General features: G+C 42.4%; 1 protein-coding gene across 4 annotated transcripts in view; it reads left to right on the top strand.

The window, feature by feature from the left end:
- NCK2 (NCK adaptor protein 2) overlaps nt 1–12,586 on the top strand; it is an 83,098-nt gene that overhangs the window by 58,769 nt on the left and 11,743 nt on the right. The window contains exon 1 of one of the 4 annotated variants that reach the window (XM_084513638.1): nt 11,737–11,934. The exons of the other annotated variants lie outside the window; for them this stretch is intronic. Coding sequence (XP_084369764.1) covers nt 11,850–11,934 — 85 coding nt within the window. The 5' untranslated portion in view covers nt 11,737–11,849. Of the gene's footprint in view, nt 1–11,736; nt 11,935–12,586 lie in introns of those variants that run through there. 4 annotated transcript variants of the gene reach the window in all.

Here is a 12,586-nt window from a genome sequence, read left to right as displayed (position 1 = left end):
AGATGTGATGGAAGTGTTCAAGTTGTCTGAGAGACTCCTCAAATTCCTTCTTTTCTCAGCTTGTGTGTGTCAGCAGAACGTTTCCGTAACTGTTTTTGATTCAGTTGGCTCAGGATGCCGGATGTTTCGCATGGAAAGTAAGAATTGCCAGATGAGATGCAAAGCACAGCAAAGAGTCCCTCCTTGCATCACCGTTCCGTGTGCGTTATTTCAGCGTGTTGGGAGTGTACGGGACAGTTTCCTGTGTTTGTCAACCTCCGGGCTGTGCACCCGTGTCAGTCTGGAGATCTGTGCATCAGTTCCCAAGTGCTTATATATCATCACTTCTAGAAATCGTTGGGTTTGCACCTCTCCCCTCCCCAAATTGGTTTCCTTTATGTAATTATATAAAAAGTTTTTTTTTTCCCCACACGTATTCTTAACATTTTCCTATATGAGGGCAAATTAATGCAGCCTTTCTGGAAACTGCCAGGAGAGGTGGTTTGCTTTTTTTCTTTAAACAACCTCTTTTTTAGTAAAATGTAGAAATACAGAATAGGTCATTTCTAATGCATTGCTTTCTTTAACACTGGAAAGCACTGTTGATTAAGAGGCTTGGCGTACTTCCTTTTTTTAGTACAAATATTTCAACTCAAAGCTAAACCGTTGCCATGAAATCTTAATTCCACGAATATGTCATCAGCCTTTAACTTGTGTGGGGGTCAGTCTTTATTTCTTGTTTTGGCTTTGAGGATTTAAAAAACAAACAAACAGGGAAAAAATGAACTCTTAGTGGCCAAACTTGGGTAATTCTGGCATGTTATGCCCTACTTTTTTCTTTTCTACCCAGATTCTGACAGATGCCAGCAGCAGCTGAAGGTTTTTTCAACCAGCACATGCCCAAGATTATTTTCTTCTTTTCCTGTTTGATTATTCCCAGTTAGGCTGCTATGTTTTAGCCAAAATATCTCTCAAAGTTTGACCCTTCTTGACTCAGTTTCTGGTTTCAGAAAACAGCTCCTCCATCTGTAGTTAAACCTCATGTAAAAAATTGTTGCCTTACCTGATTTGTTCCAGCTTCCATTTGGCTGTCACTCTCCATAACTCCTTCCCCTGGATTTAAGAGCTATCCTCTAACAGAAAGCTCTTCTTTGTTCAAGGTTGTATTCCGACATTCGTCAAATCACTCCTAAATCTTTTATTGAGTCCTGAAATTAGATTACAACTTAAGTGTTTCATTGGTGAAATTCGCTTGCTTGACTTTTCCCTGTTGTGCTTCTTACCTGAACATTTTCCACTTTTTCAACACTATTTTAGAAACTGTAATCATGAGAAATGCACACAGTATTTCTGTCACAGGCCTGGCTATAAATTGTCTTCCATAAACTTAGCTTGATAAATTCGTGGTCATTTATCTACTAACTGCCACAGCACTATTAGCCGTAGTATCATGGAAAATACATTAAATTAGCAATATGACAGGATGGTCAAGTACTACTTTGAAAATACTTTTATTAGTTCTTAATAAGCTGTTTTCAATTCCAATATTTTCTGGACACCTTCTGGTAAAATTTACTACAGAATAAAAAAAAATGATGAGTATAAGAATAAACACATTCTTATTGTATAATAAATTCATTTGTGTACATCACGGTCTCTTAAACCTTGCAGAGCTCGCTTTAATAAAAACAGCCCTGCCTTATAAGACAAACATGAGTTATTTTATTCTCTTTAGAACTGAGCTCCCAGTGCTGTTGGACTTCCTTGTTGCAGTCGTGTAAGAAGCGGTAGTCTTCCCACTCAAGAGCAGGCATTTAATAAATCTGATCCTTTAAATCAAAACAACATTCTGATCTTCTCTGCAGAACGGAGCTGGTTGTCAAGTTATTAGTCATCTATGAAGATTTCAAAGAAAGAATGATAGGAAGTCTTTTGTTTAGCCAAGCATGCGATGCTGTTTCCCACAGCCTTCTCCTGGAGAAACCGGCTGCTCATGGCTCGGACGGATGTGCGGCGTGCTGGGGAAGAAGCTGGCTGGATGGCCGGGCTCAGAGGTCGCTGTGAATGAAGTGCAGTCCAGTTGGCAGCCAGTCACAAGTGCTGTTCCCCAGGGATCGGTACCGAGGCCAGTCTGTTAAAATTTTTATTTTAAGAAATAGTCTCAAGTTGTTCCAGGGGAAGTTGAGATTTGGTATTCAGAAGATTTTTTTCCATGGAGAGGGTGGTCAAGCACTGGAACGGGCTGCCTGGGGAGGTGGTGGAGTTGCCATCCTTGGAGGTATTTAAGAGACGTGTTCATGAGGTGCTTAGGGATGTGGTTTAGAGGTGGACTTGGTGGCTAGGTGGATGGTTGGACCTGATGATCTTAAGCGTCCAACTTAAATGATTCCAGGATTTTCTATGGAATTTCTAGCTGGAATTAGGAGTAAAATCCTCCCATAGGAAAACAACAGGAAGTATTTTTCTTATATCACTTGATAATGCTTCCAAGCTTTCTGGTTTGTCAGAAAATGTAGGCATACAGTGGTAATAGTGGTGTCTTGTCGTGTCTCTGGGAGGACTACATAAATCAGCGTGTATCGGCACTGCTAAGCAGCGGCTGTACAGGAATTTAGGCTCAGATTTAGAGAAAAGCAGCAGTGGAGGTTTTCATATGCAGTACAAGTTCTTGCTAAGCTTCCTTGAACGTGTGGGTTAAAGTCGCTTATTCCATAGCTGCATTTCCTTAACAGAAGCACTTCTGCTGCTGCACCACATCCTGCTTTGTAGTTGCATTGCTCAAAATAAGTGTGCTGGTTTGTGAGTTGGCAAAAGTACCAACTCCCCTGGTGATGAAATTGAGGAACGTGGTGTCGTGGTGGTGGCAAAAGCAGATGGAGACTGGCTAGGTGTGGTGTCTTTTGTGCTTTTAAAGAGGAAGCTGGAACAATTGCTTTTTTTTTCTATATTCACAACAATAATAAGTCATTGGATGCCAAGAAGGGAGAAATGGGAGTCTCTTGCAATGACTTCACAACACTGGGAATACGGCTCTTGCATCCCCACCTGTAGCATGCAGGGTTAGGAGCTAGCAGTGCTGATACCACTAGTGGTAGCAGATGATGTGCTGGAAATATGTGTGCCTCATGATCATCATCAAAGCCTAAGTTTGCCTTAACCAGCTATTTTTAGTCCATTGATGACCTTCGAAGGCCTGGAGACAACGAACAGCAGTAGCTCTGTCCATGGGCCATGATACAAGAGGATACTGCTGACATGGTAGGTCTGCTGTCTCAGTGCTTGGTATATACGTAATGGCAGAAGAATGTATTCATTGTGTGCTAGAATGCAAAAGAAAATGAGAAATTCATGGGTAAGGACATAGTATATGGCTGTAAAAAAATATAAAAATAAATCATATAACTTTTATGCCAAGTAAACTATGTCCAGTAAAAATAGCACTAAACAAACTGAAGTCCGTGTTGCGTGGAACTAAACCCAGACTTTCTCAAAAAATACCAGGTTATAATTTCTAAAAGAACATGTGCTAAGGAGGAAAACCCCCTGAAACTCCAGAGCAGGCTACTGGGGAAAAACCACCAAAAGTGGCGCTTTTTTGTTACCTGCAACCAAAAGACTTGAAAGTAGAGCAAGCAGGTAACTTTGGCAGAACTGAAGGCACAGAGCACTGCTGCTCCTCGTGCCGGATGCGTGCAAGAGGCCCTTTATCTGATGCGAGATGTGAAGTCGGAGGTGGTGGCAGCAAAAGCTGAGCCTGCCGCTTGTTGCAGTGCCCCGGAGCTCCAGCGTTAGCTGGCACCTGGAGCACAGCTCGGCTGAGCACCCTGTGGTGGCTTCTTTGGTGCTGTTGCTGCCCTAAACTCTCACAGTCCGAGGGCCTTGCTGGTGCCTCTTCGAGCCTCTTAGGTTTCAACACCTGCTTGCTTTTGGCCTTGTAGCAAGCCCCAAAGTGAGACCCCAGCTCATGGCTCCCTGTGGAGCAGAGGCATCCCAGGCAGTCCCTGATATGCCATGCGGAGCTGTGACCCCATGCAGCCCGAGGGGCTGTGGCTGACACAAGCCTCGTGTGTGTGAGGTGCATGAGGAGCACTCTCAGGATCACCGCTTCCCAGCGCACGCCACTGACTCAAAGGGTGAGCTATTTATTTTTCTCTCTCGCTGGGGCAGTGGCTGCTCTTCATGCTCTTGTAGCATCACGGGAGGATTTCCTCTGATTCAGATACAAGTATTTCCTCCAGCGTGCATCCCCAAGTAACTCTTTCAGTATTATTGGATCTCTTTGGTGATTTTTCTTTCTTTTTCTTGAGGCCTCAGGCTGCGTTACATTACATCTTCCAGGAGCTCTCAGAGCATCAGTTTTTCTTTTTCTGTGCACGGGCCCACTCAGGTTCCATAGGTCTCTGTCTCTCTGTCCCTTGGGTTTTTTTTTTTTTTTTTGAAGACTTGGACAATAGGTGTCCATCCACTGATGTACTTTCATGCTGCACAAAGTTTCTAAACTAGCACTCATGCCAAAAAGCAATTGGGTTTTGTCTTAGCACGTACAAGAGAAGATTTCCTTCCTTTTCCGGAGTCTCAGAGATGTTTCGTGCTGTGGAGTGTGCCATCGAGCAGCAGTCTAAATTCAGGCTATGTGTGCAAGAATACAGCAGATGAAAAACAGGGTATGCACCTCTTGTTTTGAGAAATAGGATTTCTAGTGACCAAGATAGCTCTCCTTAAGAGTCACTTCAACATTAAATACGACTGTTTGCTTACAAGTATTTTTAGTGTATTTTTAGTTGGTGTCCACATCACAAACAGATTCAGGCAGACACAGCTCTTAATGTGGATGAGCATTGGCTTTGACAAGGTGGGTGTTCAGGGTGCTGTTCCTGCTAGGTGAGGACTTGTTGCAGAAGCTTGAAACAGAAAAATTACTTGGGACTTTGGCTACAGACCATATAAACTACATATAGTCATTGCTGTCAATCTTGTTTAGCAATCTTTGGAACCTTTTAAATGGATGGGGGGGGAAAAGAAAAAGGAAAAAAAAGAAAGAAAACATATTTTCATGTAGGGGGAAAATGCCATTCATAGGAAAATACGGAGGAGGAGACGGGCTGTTTTGGTAAGTGAGCCATTTTCCCCTGTGACTTCTCCCTTTGTAACAGGAAGGTTTTGCATATGTAGTAGCAAGTAACCTGAGAGCCCTTGATTAACGAAGCTGTGGACATTGATGTTCAGAGAGGAAGTTAGTAAAGAAAAGGTGGGATTTACTTTGCTTTCCTTTCATAAAAGGGGCTTTGAATGAAATTGCACTGTCTGTGAGATGCTCCTAAATGGTTTCCAAGGAGAGAGGAAAAAAAACGCCTTGGATTTTCTTGTACATTGCTACTTAGTGCTTGCAAATCTTAGTTTATTATGGCATTGTCAGTTGTCAGTCTGACCTTCTCGTAAAGTGCTGCGGATTTACATCATGCTTGGTTTTGATTCTTGCACCCTCAGGTGTTGGGTATGGGCCAGATGGACTAAAACATTCTTAACAGGAAGACTTGCTGATCGTGGCAGCTTCACGATGGGCTACCTTATGCTGCTTGATGCTGAGAGTTTCCTCTTATTCAGTCCGTGTTTGCATCATCATCTCCAAACCTTTTATCTTATTTATCTTATTAGATTTGGGCTTGATGATCTGAACTTCAATCTGTATCTGTAACACCTATTAAGCCTTCCATTTTCACATGTAGAATTGAGAACAAATTTGAGCTACCAATAGTTGAAAATACCATGTTAATACTATATTCACCTGTATCCAAAAAATAATTATTCCCTCTCAGTTATCTTCAAGAGCCTTCAAGCTGGAGGGTCATCATCTCTCATTGAGGCTATTTGTACACCTTTACCAAATACCTTTCTATTTACAGTACTATTTTAAAAAATAAAGAAAGGTTGTGTGTGTTCATGGTAGCAAGTTGGATTTCTATCCAAAGCTATTTCATTTGTATCCACTTCTACTTCATCTAATAAATGTGAGCTATCTGAATGCAAATCATCTTTACATTAAATGCTGGAGGCAGATGGGAAATGCAATCTATTTTAATCTATTTTATTTTAATATATATATACTTATATATATATATTACATATATATACTGAAGGATAGGCACGTGTATTGGGGTAGACACACTGGAGCACCTCCTGCATACTTGTTTTTGTTGGTTTTGGAGGGGGGTCTGTCAATAATCTGTGAATATTTGCAAAGGAGAGACAAATCTGCAGCTTTCGTTCTCTACATCAAGGGAAGAGAAGGTGCTTGGAAGCCCTATGGGGCTACCGTGCCTTCTTCCCATACCTTAGAAATCCTTTTCTCTTCACCTATTCTTAGAATTATAGGGCTACTGTAGGTTAAGGTAGTCCTGGTTATTTTTTCTTACCAGGGCATCCTACGAAACCCAGTAGGGCATCCTCACTCAGATTACAAAGTAGGTGGAAACGTTTTAAAACTACCTTGTTTGAAAGCGAAGACTCTATTTTAAAGTAGGCTGTCTTTGAGTTTGTAGGCAGAAATGGGAACCACAGACATTGGTGACTTCGACAAAGCCTGTTCATTTTATGTGCCTTTTTTTGGTTCCACGGGGAATTTAAAATCCCAAGGCCCTTTCAATTTTCCCCAGTAAGACTTAATCCAATTCACTTCTGCACTGGAGTAAGAACAGACACGAGGCCGTTGATGGAAGCCTTTTAACCTAAACAAAAAGAATTAAAGTCGTTGTTTTTCGTGCAGTTGTCGGGTTGATTTCTCGTGGAAAGCTCCGTAGCACACAGCGTTTGATATGTGGGAAACTTTGACAATGCCTCTTCCTGTATTTGGAGGGGAGGGTGGGGGTGGGCAGCCAGCAATAAAGCAGCCGGGCTGTAGAAATGTCAGAACTTGGCGCTGACATTTAAAGAAGAGTTTCCATTTTCTGATTTGTCCTAGCGAGACTTTTCTTGATATTGAGCTTCTTAAAGAGCACGGAAAAAAAAAAAATCATTACAAGAGCTGTGAGACTTCGTTTCTGTAGCACAAATTCAGCTGAAGATTTTTGGAGGGGAATTTACAGCAGCGAATTCCTTTAAAAAGCATGCTGTTGATGGAGATCATCTGAAATACCGCCTGTCCCGTATGGACACTTGGCCTTCGAGCGTTGCTTCAGGAGCTGGAGGGGGAGAAGGAGGTGGGAGGTTGCAGATTGGACATGTGCAGAAACTTTTTTCTTTCCCTTCAATGTAAGAAACTTCAGTCTACCGAATGCCTTTTTAATAGTGAAGCAAAGTTAATTTACAGTTTGAAAGATAATAACCACTAGCATAAAGCTCCAGGAACGTGTGATCTGCACATTCCAGCTGTCAAAGAGTTAATATATTTACCTCTGTAGTGGCTGAATTCATTTAAGCAGTTACATTAAATTGGTTTACGTATTTCTGAAGAATTGTCCTGAAAAGTTAATTACTTCTTTCTTGAAATAATTCGGGTTTTGTTTAAGAAAGGCACTGTACATTTTGCATAATTATTAGCTGTATGCATTAATATGCACTTATTCAGAGCCGTAGTCAAAGGAAATGAATAACTTATTTGGTAAACAGAAAGGGGGAATTGTTTTTAGCTCCGTGTGTGTGAAGCCACGCAGAATTGCAATTCTGTTTAAATGCAAAAAGAAAAAAAAATAATGATTTTAAGTACCTTTAAAATTAGCTAAAATGCTGATTAAATAAATGTGTTTTTTGACGAACTTGCTCATTTCTGCTGCATCTAACACCAAACAAATAATTAGAAAATTGCACGGGAATCTCTGGTTACCCTGTCTTTTTGGATTTTAGAAGTAGAAGATCTGTTCCGTATATATGGTTTTATGTTTGGGGGAAAGAAAACTTTATTTCCATTTCAGCTGAAATTAATTTCTTAACTTTTTATGTAAGTCACTGAAATCGATGGAAATGTTTTCCCAAACAATATTTCACTAACTCGTTCAGAGATTACTGTTGCTATTAAGGATTTAAATGAGCTCTTGCCCTAGGTATTTATACCAGGATTTCTGCTAGCTCATTTGGCTTCCTTACGCTTTTCAGCCACAAACATGTTTTGCTTGAACATAAATATAAGTTGTCTTAATAGATTATGTAACACTACATTGTTCAGCTCTGGAGTGCCTGGTTTCAATTTGAATTATAATGGGTTTACTTTCAGGATGAAAAATAATATTTAAATAAAAAAATCAGATTAAAATGAAAATAGTTTCATGAAAAAAGTAGTACTCTGCTCGTGTTTTTTGTGATGGTTTCTGTGCTGAATTTTGAACCGTAAAGCAAATAGTACTGTTTAAAGCCTTTTATTTTAAAAGGAGAGCACACAAATTGAAATATATTAAAAGATGTATGAAAAAATTTACAAGAAAGTTTACTTTTTAAATTCAGAAAATTACCAGTGATATAAAGAAATTTCAGTTATTTGCAACACCAGTGGGAGATCCTTTTATTTAAATTATATTTTTTTCCCATAAATATATTTTGAATCATCATTGATGTTTAAAATCTGAGTTTTGCATGAGAGCTGTGGTGGAGTGGGTAAGATTTAAGGCAGTAGTTGAAGACATCATCGTTTTCCCATCTCTTTTCATACTTTCCTTTTCATGCGTTAGTCAATTTGTTATTGACCAGCAGTGTTGAAATGAAGCATCTTTCTGAAAGGCGTTGTCACCGAGCCCAAATTGGGAAGTTGGGCAATAGCTCTAATCACATGAAATCACTGAGTCACCCAGCCCTGCAGACCACAAGGCTCAAGTCCCAAGACCAGGACTGGTGACAGCGGGGAACCGAAGAAGATGTCGGTGTTTGGCTGATGCATCAAGATTGGGGGGGTTGCGTTACCTCACTACAGTCAGGCCAGTTTTTGACAGAGCCTTGCATAATGCGTTGATTTGGGTTACTAACCTGGTTACTGAAGTCTCTTTGGGTGAGGATCCCTGGCACAGGCTGCCCAGAGAGGCTGTGGGGTCTCCTCCTTGGAGGCCTTCCAAAGCTGCCTGGAGATGGGCCTGGGCAGCCTGCGCTGGGTGGCCCTGCTGGGGCAGGGCTGGGGCCTGGTGGCCTCCAGAGGGCCCCGACAGCCTCAGCCATTCCTTGTGACTGGTACAGGGTATCTGAAGGACACCATTTAGTAGAAATCTAGTCACTTAAAGAGGAAGTCATTTCCAAGAACTCTGTTGTTTTGAGGCACTTCTGTTGTTGTTGCAGCGTTTTTAAGAGTTTAAAGTTCACTCACTTGAGGAACAGGGGAGGCCAATGGAAAAAAAAAGTATTTAATTGTTCTTGATATTTTAATAATAAGTTTTTGGTGGTTTCTTAAGTAATCATATGTAGCATATTTAGTGACATGGTCTCTTTCAATGAGTTCTCGATTGAGAAATTCTGGTTGGGAAACGGTTTAGCATTGCCTTGATGATTTCTCAAAGCAATACAGTTTTTCTCTATTACAGCTTTTTTATTCAAGGTCGTCTTTTTTTTTCTTTCTTTTCTTTACTGTAAAGTTGATAAGTTGATTTGGTATACAGTAAGCTACAGAATATATTTTTGTCTGTGCTTTATGTATTAAAATCAGAGAATGTTTTAGAAAGAACAGGTTGTAAGAATTCAGGTGACACTAGTTTCACTAGCCAAATATGTTTCAGAAATGGGCTTTGGGAGCTGTCTGGCTTGATACACGTAAGATGGGAGGAATGGATAAGTCAGTATTTGCGGTATGAAACAGCCTTCAAATTCCTTTGGAAAAGAAATGCAGCTCTATTTGGTCTATTTAATGTTAAGCTAGATGAGAGCCGTAGTAAAACTTAGGGAGCAGTCTTGGGGTGTGGGGATGCTGGGCAATTTGACTACAAATACCTCCGGTGTGCAGTGCACGTTGTTCTTCAAGAGAACTCAATAAAATAAATGGAAGTATTGATAAGGCAGCGGAGATGAATTACGCAGCCACATCAGTGAATCTGGGCTTTTCACCTCTGGGGACGAGGAGAAGCAGTTACGATGCAGAACGTGGCCGCTCATCACTTTCAGGCAAAGGCAGCAGCATGCAGGAGCATGAAAAGCCTTCGCAAATAACTCTTACTGAAATGAAGCAAATAGATCTGCGTTGTAAATGGGCGTTTGTCTGGCAAAGACGGTGAGTAATATAAACCACTATTAGCAAGTGGAATAGAAGCTTTCAGAAAGGGCTTTTTTCTGCCTCTAGTATACAAGCGTTGTGTGTACATTTGGTAAAGTAGGATGCAATTTTAAGCCAGTTCAACCTTTTACCGTAAGCAGCAGTTTTCAGAACAGCATGTAGCCAAGCAGCCTCGCTTTAGTGCCTTTACTGGAGGCAGGAGGAGGAAAGTGAAATCCTCTTTTTGTTTTCTAGGCTGGACTGCTCAGGTAAGGAGCATCTCTACTGACTGTCTGCCAGTCAGCAAAGCTTTGGGCACGTTGTGTGGCCAGGGGCAGCAGATGAGGGTTGGGGAATTGACAGTGCCACAGCGTTGGGTCTGAGGGGTGATGGGGAGGAAATTCCCCTTTTGTGAAGTTCAGGGTACAACTGCAGGACACCCAGGTGCCACAGCAGGGACAAGCTGGTAGCAAAAGTGTGCAAGGTTGGGCTTTCCCAATGAGGCAGGGGAGACAGGAAGCAGATTCAAAGGAAGGAGGTCTTCCTCCATGCTGCCACTTAGAAAACAGCCTGCTCTGTAAAGCTGCGACTGAGAGAGGAAAGGAAGAGGGTAGGTGAGGTGGGAGGCACGTGTCTGGGTCTCCCTAGTGGTGTTGGGGCCAGGTGGCATGGTTCTCTGTAGAGAGAAGAAAGATTTGCAGTGGATCCCTTCTATGGATGGGAACATACTCTAAAAATGGTGCCAGCCAGTTTTTTGTTTTGTTTTTAATCTCAGCAATATATCCACCTAAACATCAAAGCTGCTCACAGTACTGGGCAACTTGTTCGTAAGAAATAAAAATGAATTAGTTTAGCATGGGGCAACTGTAAATTACGGACAGTGTTATTTCCTGCTAGGCACCCTAACATGAAAGGGGCTCTCTGCTGTGCCCCCACTCGTTTTCTCCTCACGTGAAAGCCAATGCATCGTTCCTGATTTCTCTTCACAACAATCAGTTGTGTTACCCAGGATTGTCGTTTCAGGTGAGCGGCGACCAGTGAGTTGGTCTGTGCAAATACTGTTGTGTTTTAATGCCAGCACATCTGCTAGTGCAACAAGGACAGGAAGAAGGCCAAAATGATGGCTGAGAGTACTCAGGTCATCCAGATGTGACTCCTGAAGTGCCCAAATGTTCAGTTTTCCATGAAATTCCTCACATGGGCTTCATTCAGTTTGGAGACAGGTATAGGGGTACCCTTATAAATAGCTATAAATGAAGGTTTCTGGTAGCAGCAAGCAATTGCAGCGTTGATTCTTCTACAGATTACACTTAGAGTGCGCTTTTTTAATGGAGTTACGATTTCTGTTATGGATGTACGTGAGATTTACACTGGCCCTAACTTCATTCTTGCTTGGCCACCCTACTGACTGGTATTTTTAGTCTCGTTTCCCAAGGAAGCGAGGCTTGTGCTAGTCATGCTGTCACACAGTCAGCTGTCACTGGCCATCCATCTGCCTGCCCTTGATAACTCCGCCAGTTTCAAGCAAACCTGACAGACTGGTGGAGCCAAAGGAGGGACTTCTGCGCAGCTCAGAGGCTGGGAGGGTCGCTGTGGTGTCCCCTCTTGACACCAGCAAGCCCAGCCCCAGCAAGCCTGGCTTGTGGCTCTGCTGGGGGAGCCACAGCGAGCCGTGCACAGCGTGTGGCCAGCCGGCAAAACCCCAAGTGAGGAGATGGAGGTAGTTTGGAGGCAGTTTGGAGGCTGCAGCAGGGGGTGCAGGAGTCAGCAGGACGCGGGGAAGCCAAGGCAGCCGGCTGGTAAGGGGGCTGTGGCTGAGAGACGGGGCAGGCGGCGGGGAATGGTGCGGCAGGCGGTGCGAGGAGAAAAACAGGAGCAGATTTCCTTCGCTCTGCTCGCAGAACAACCTGCTTCCTCTTCTGCCATAGACGTGGCTACGGGTGGTACAACCTTGCCTTAAAAATAGCAGTGGATAACACCACGTGTGCCTCCGCTGTGCTTGGCTGCCGATGGGGCTCGGGGTCGTCCTCACCTTAACCAGGCTGGTGGGAAACCAAGGTTTCGCTGCACCTCGCTGCTATTGCAGAGGGCGTGTTGTCAGCCTTAAAACGCTTGGCTATGTTAGAGCTCAAACTGAAAAACTCTCTTTGCCCTAACTTTTAAAGAAAACCAGCAAAATCCCTGTGTTTTTTTTTCTTTCCTACATGGTCACAGTTTGTTTTGAATGGGGAGAATGGAAAGGCATCTTTATAATGTCAGGCAAGGCACTGGAAAGTTTGTGGAAAAAGATGCAGCTTATGAAACTCCAAGGAAGTGCGCGGATGATAACCTTTTCCTAAACGTTTAGTCACCTTTATCAGACTTCAGGTTGATGATTTTTTTTTGACAATTTTTTTCTAATCGTTTGTTTACATTTTGTTTGTTTGTTTTCTGTAGATACTTCTGCTCATG

Source organism: Aythya ferina, assembly GCF_964211825.1.
Source record: "Aythya ferina genome assembly, chromosome: 1".
NCBI classification, from domain to species: Eukaryota; Metazoa; Chordata; class Aves; order Anseriformes; family Anatidae; genus Aythya; species Aythya ferina.
Note: the sequence above shows the minus strand (reverse complement) of the source record. Positions and strands in the feature narration are given on the sequence as shown.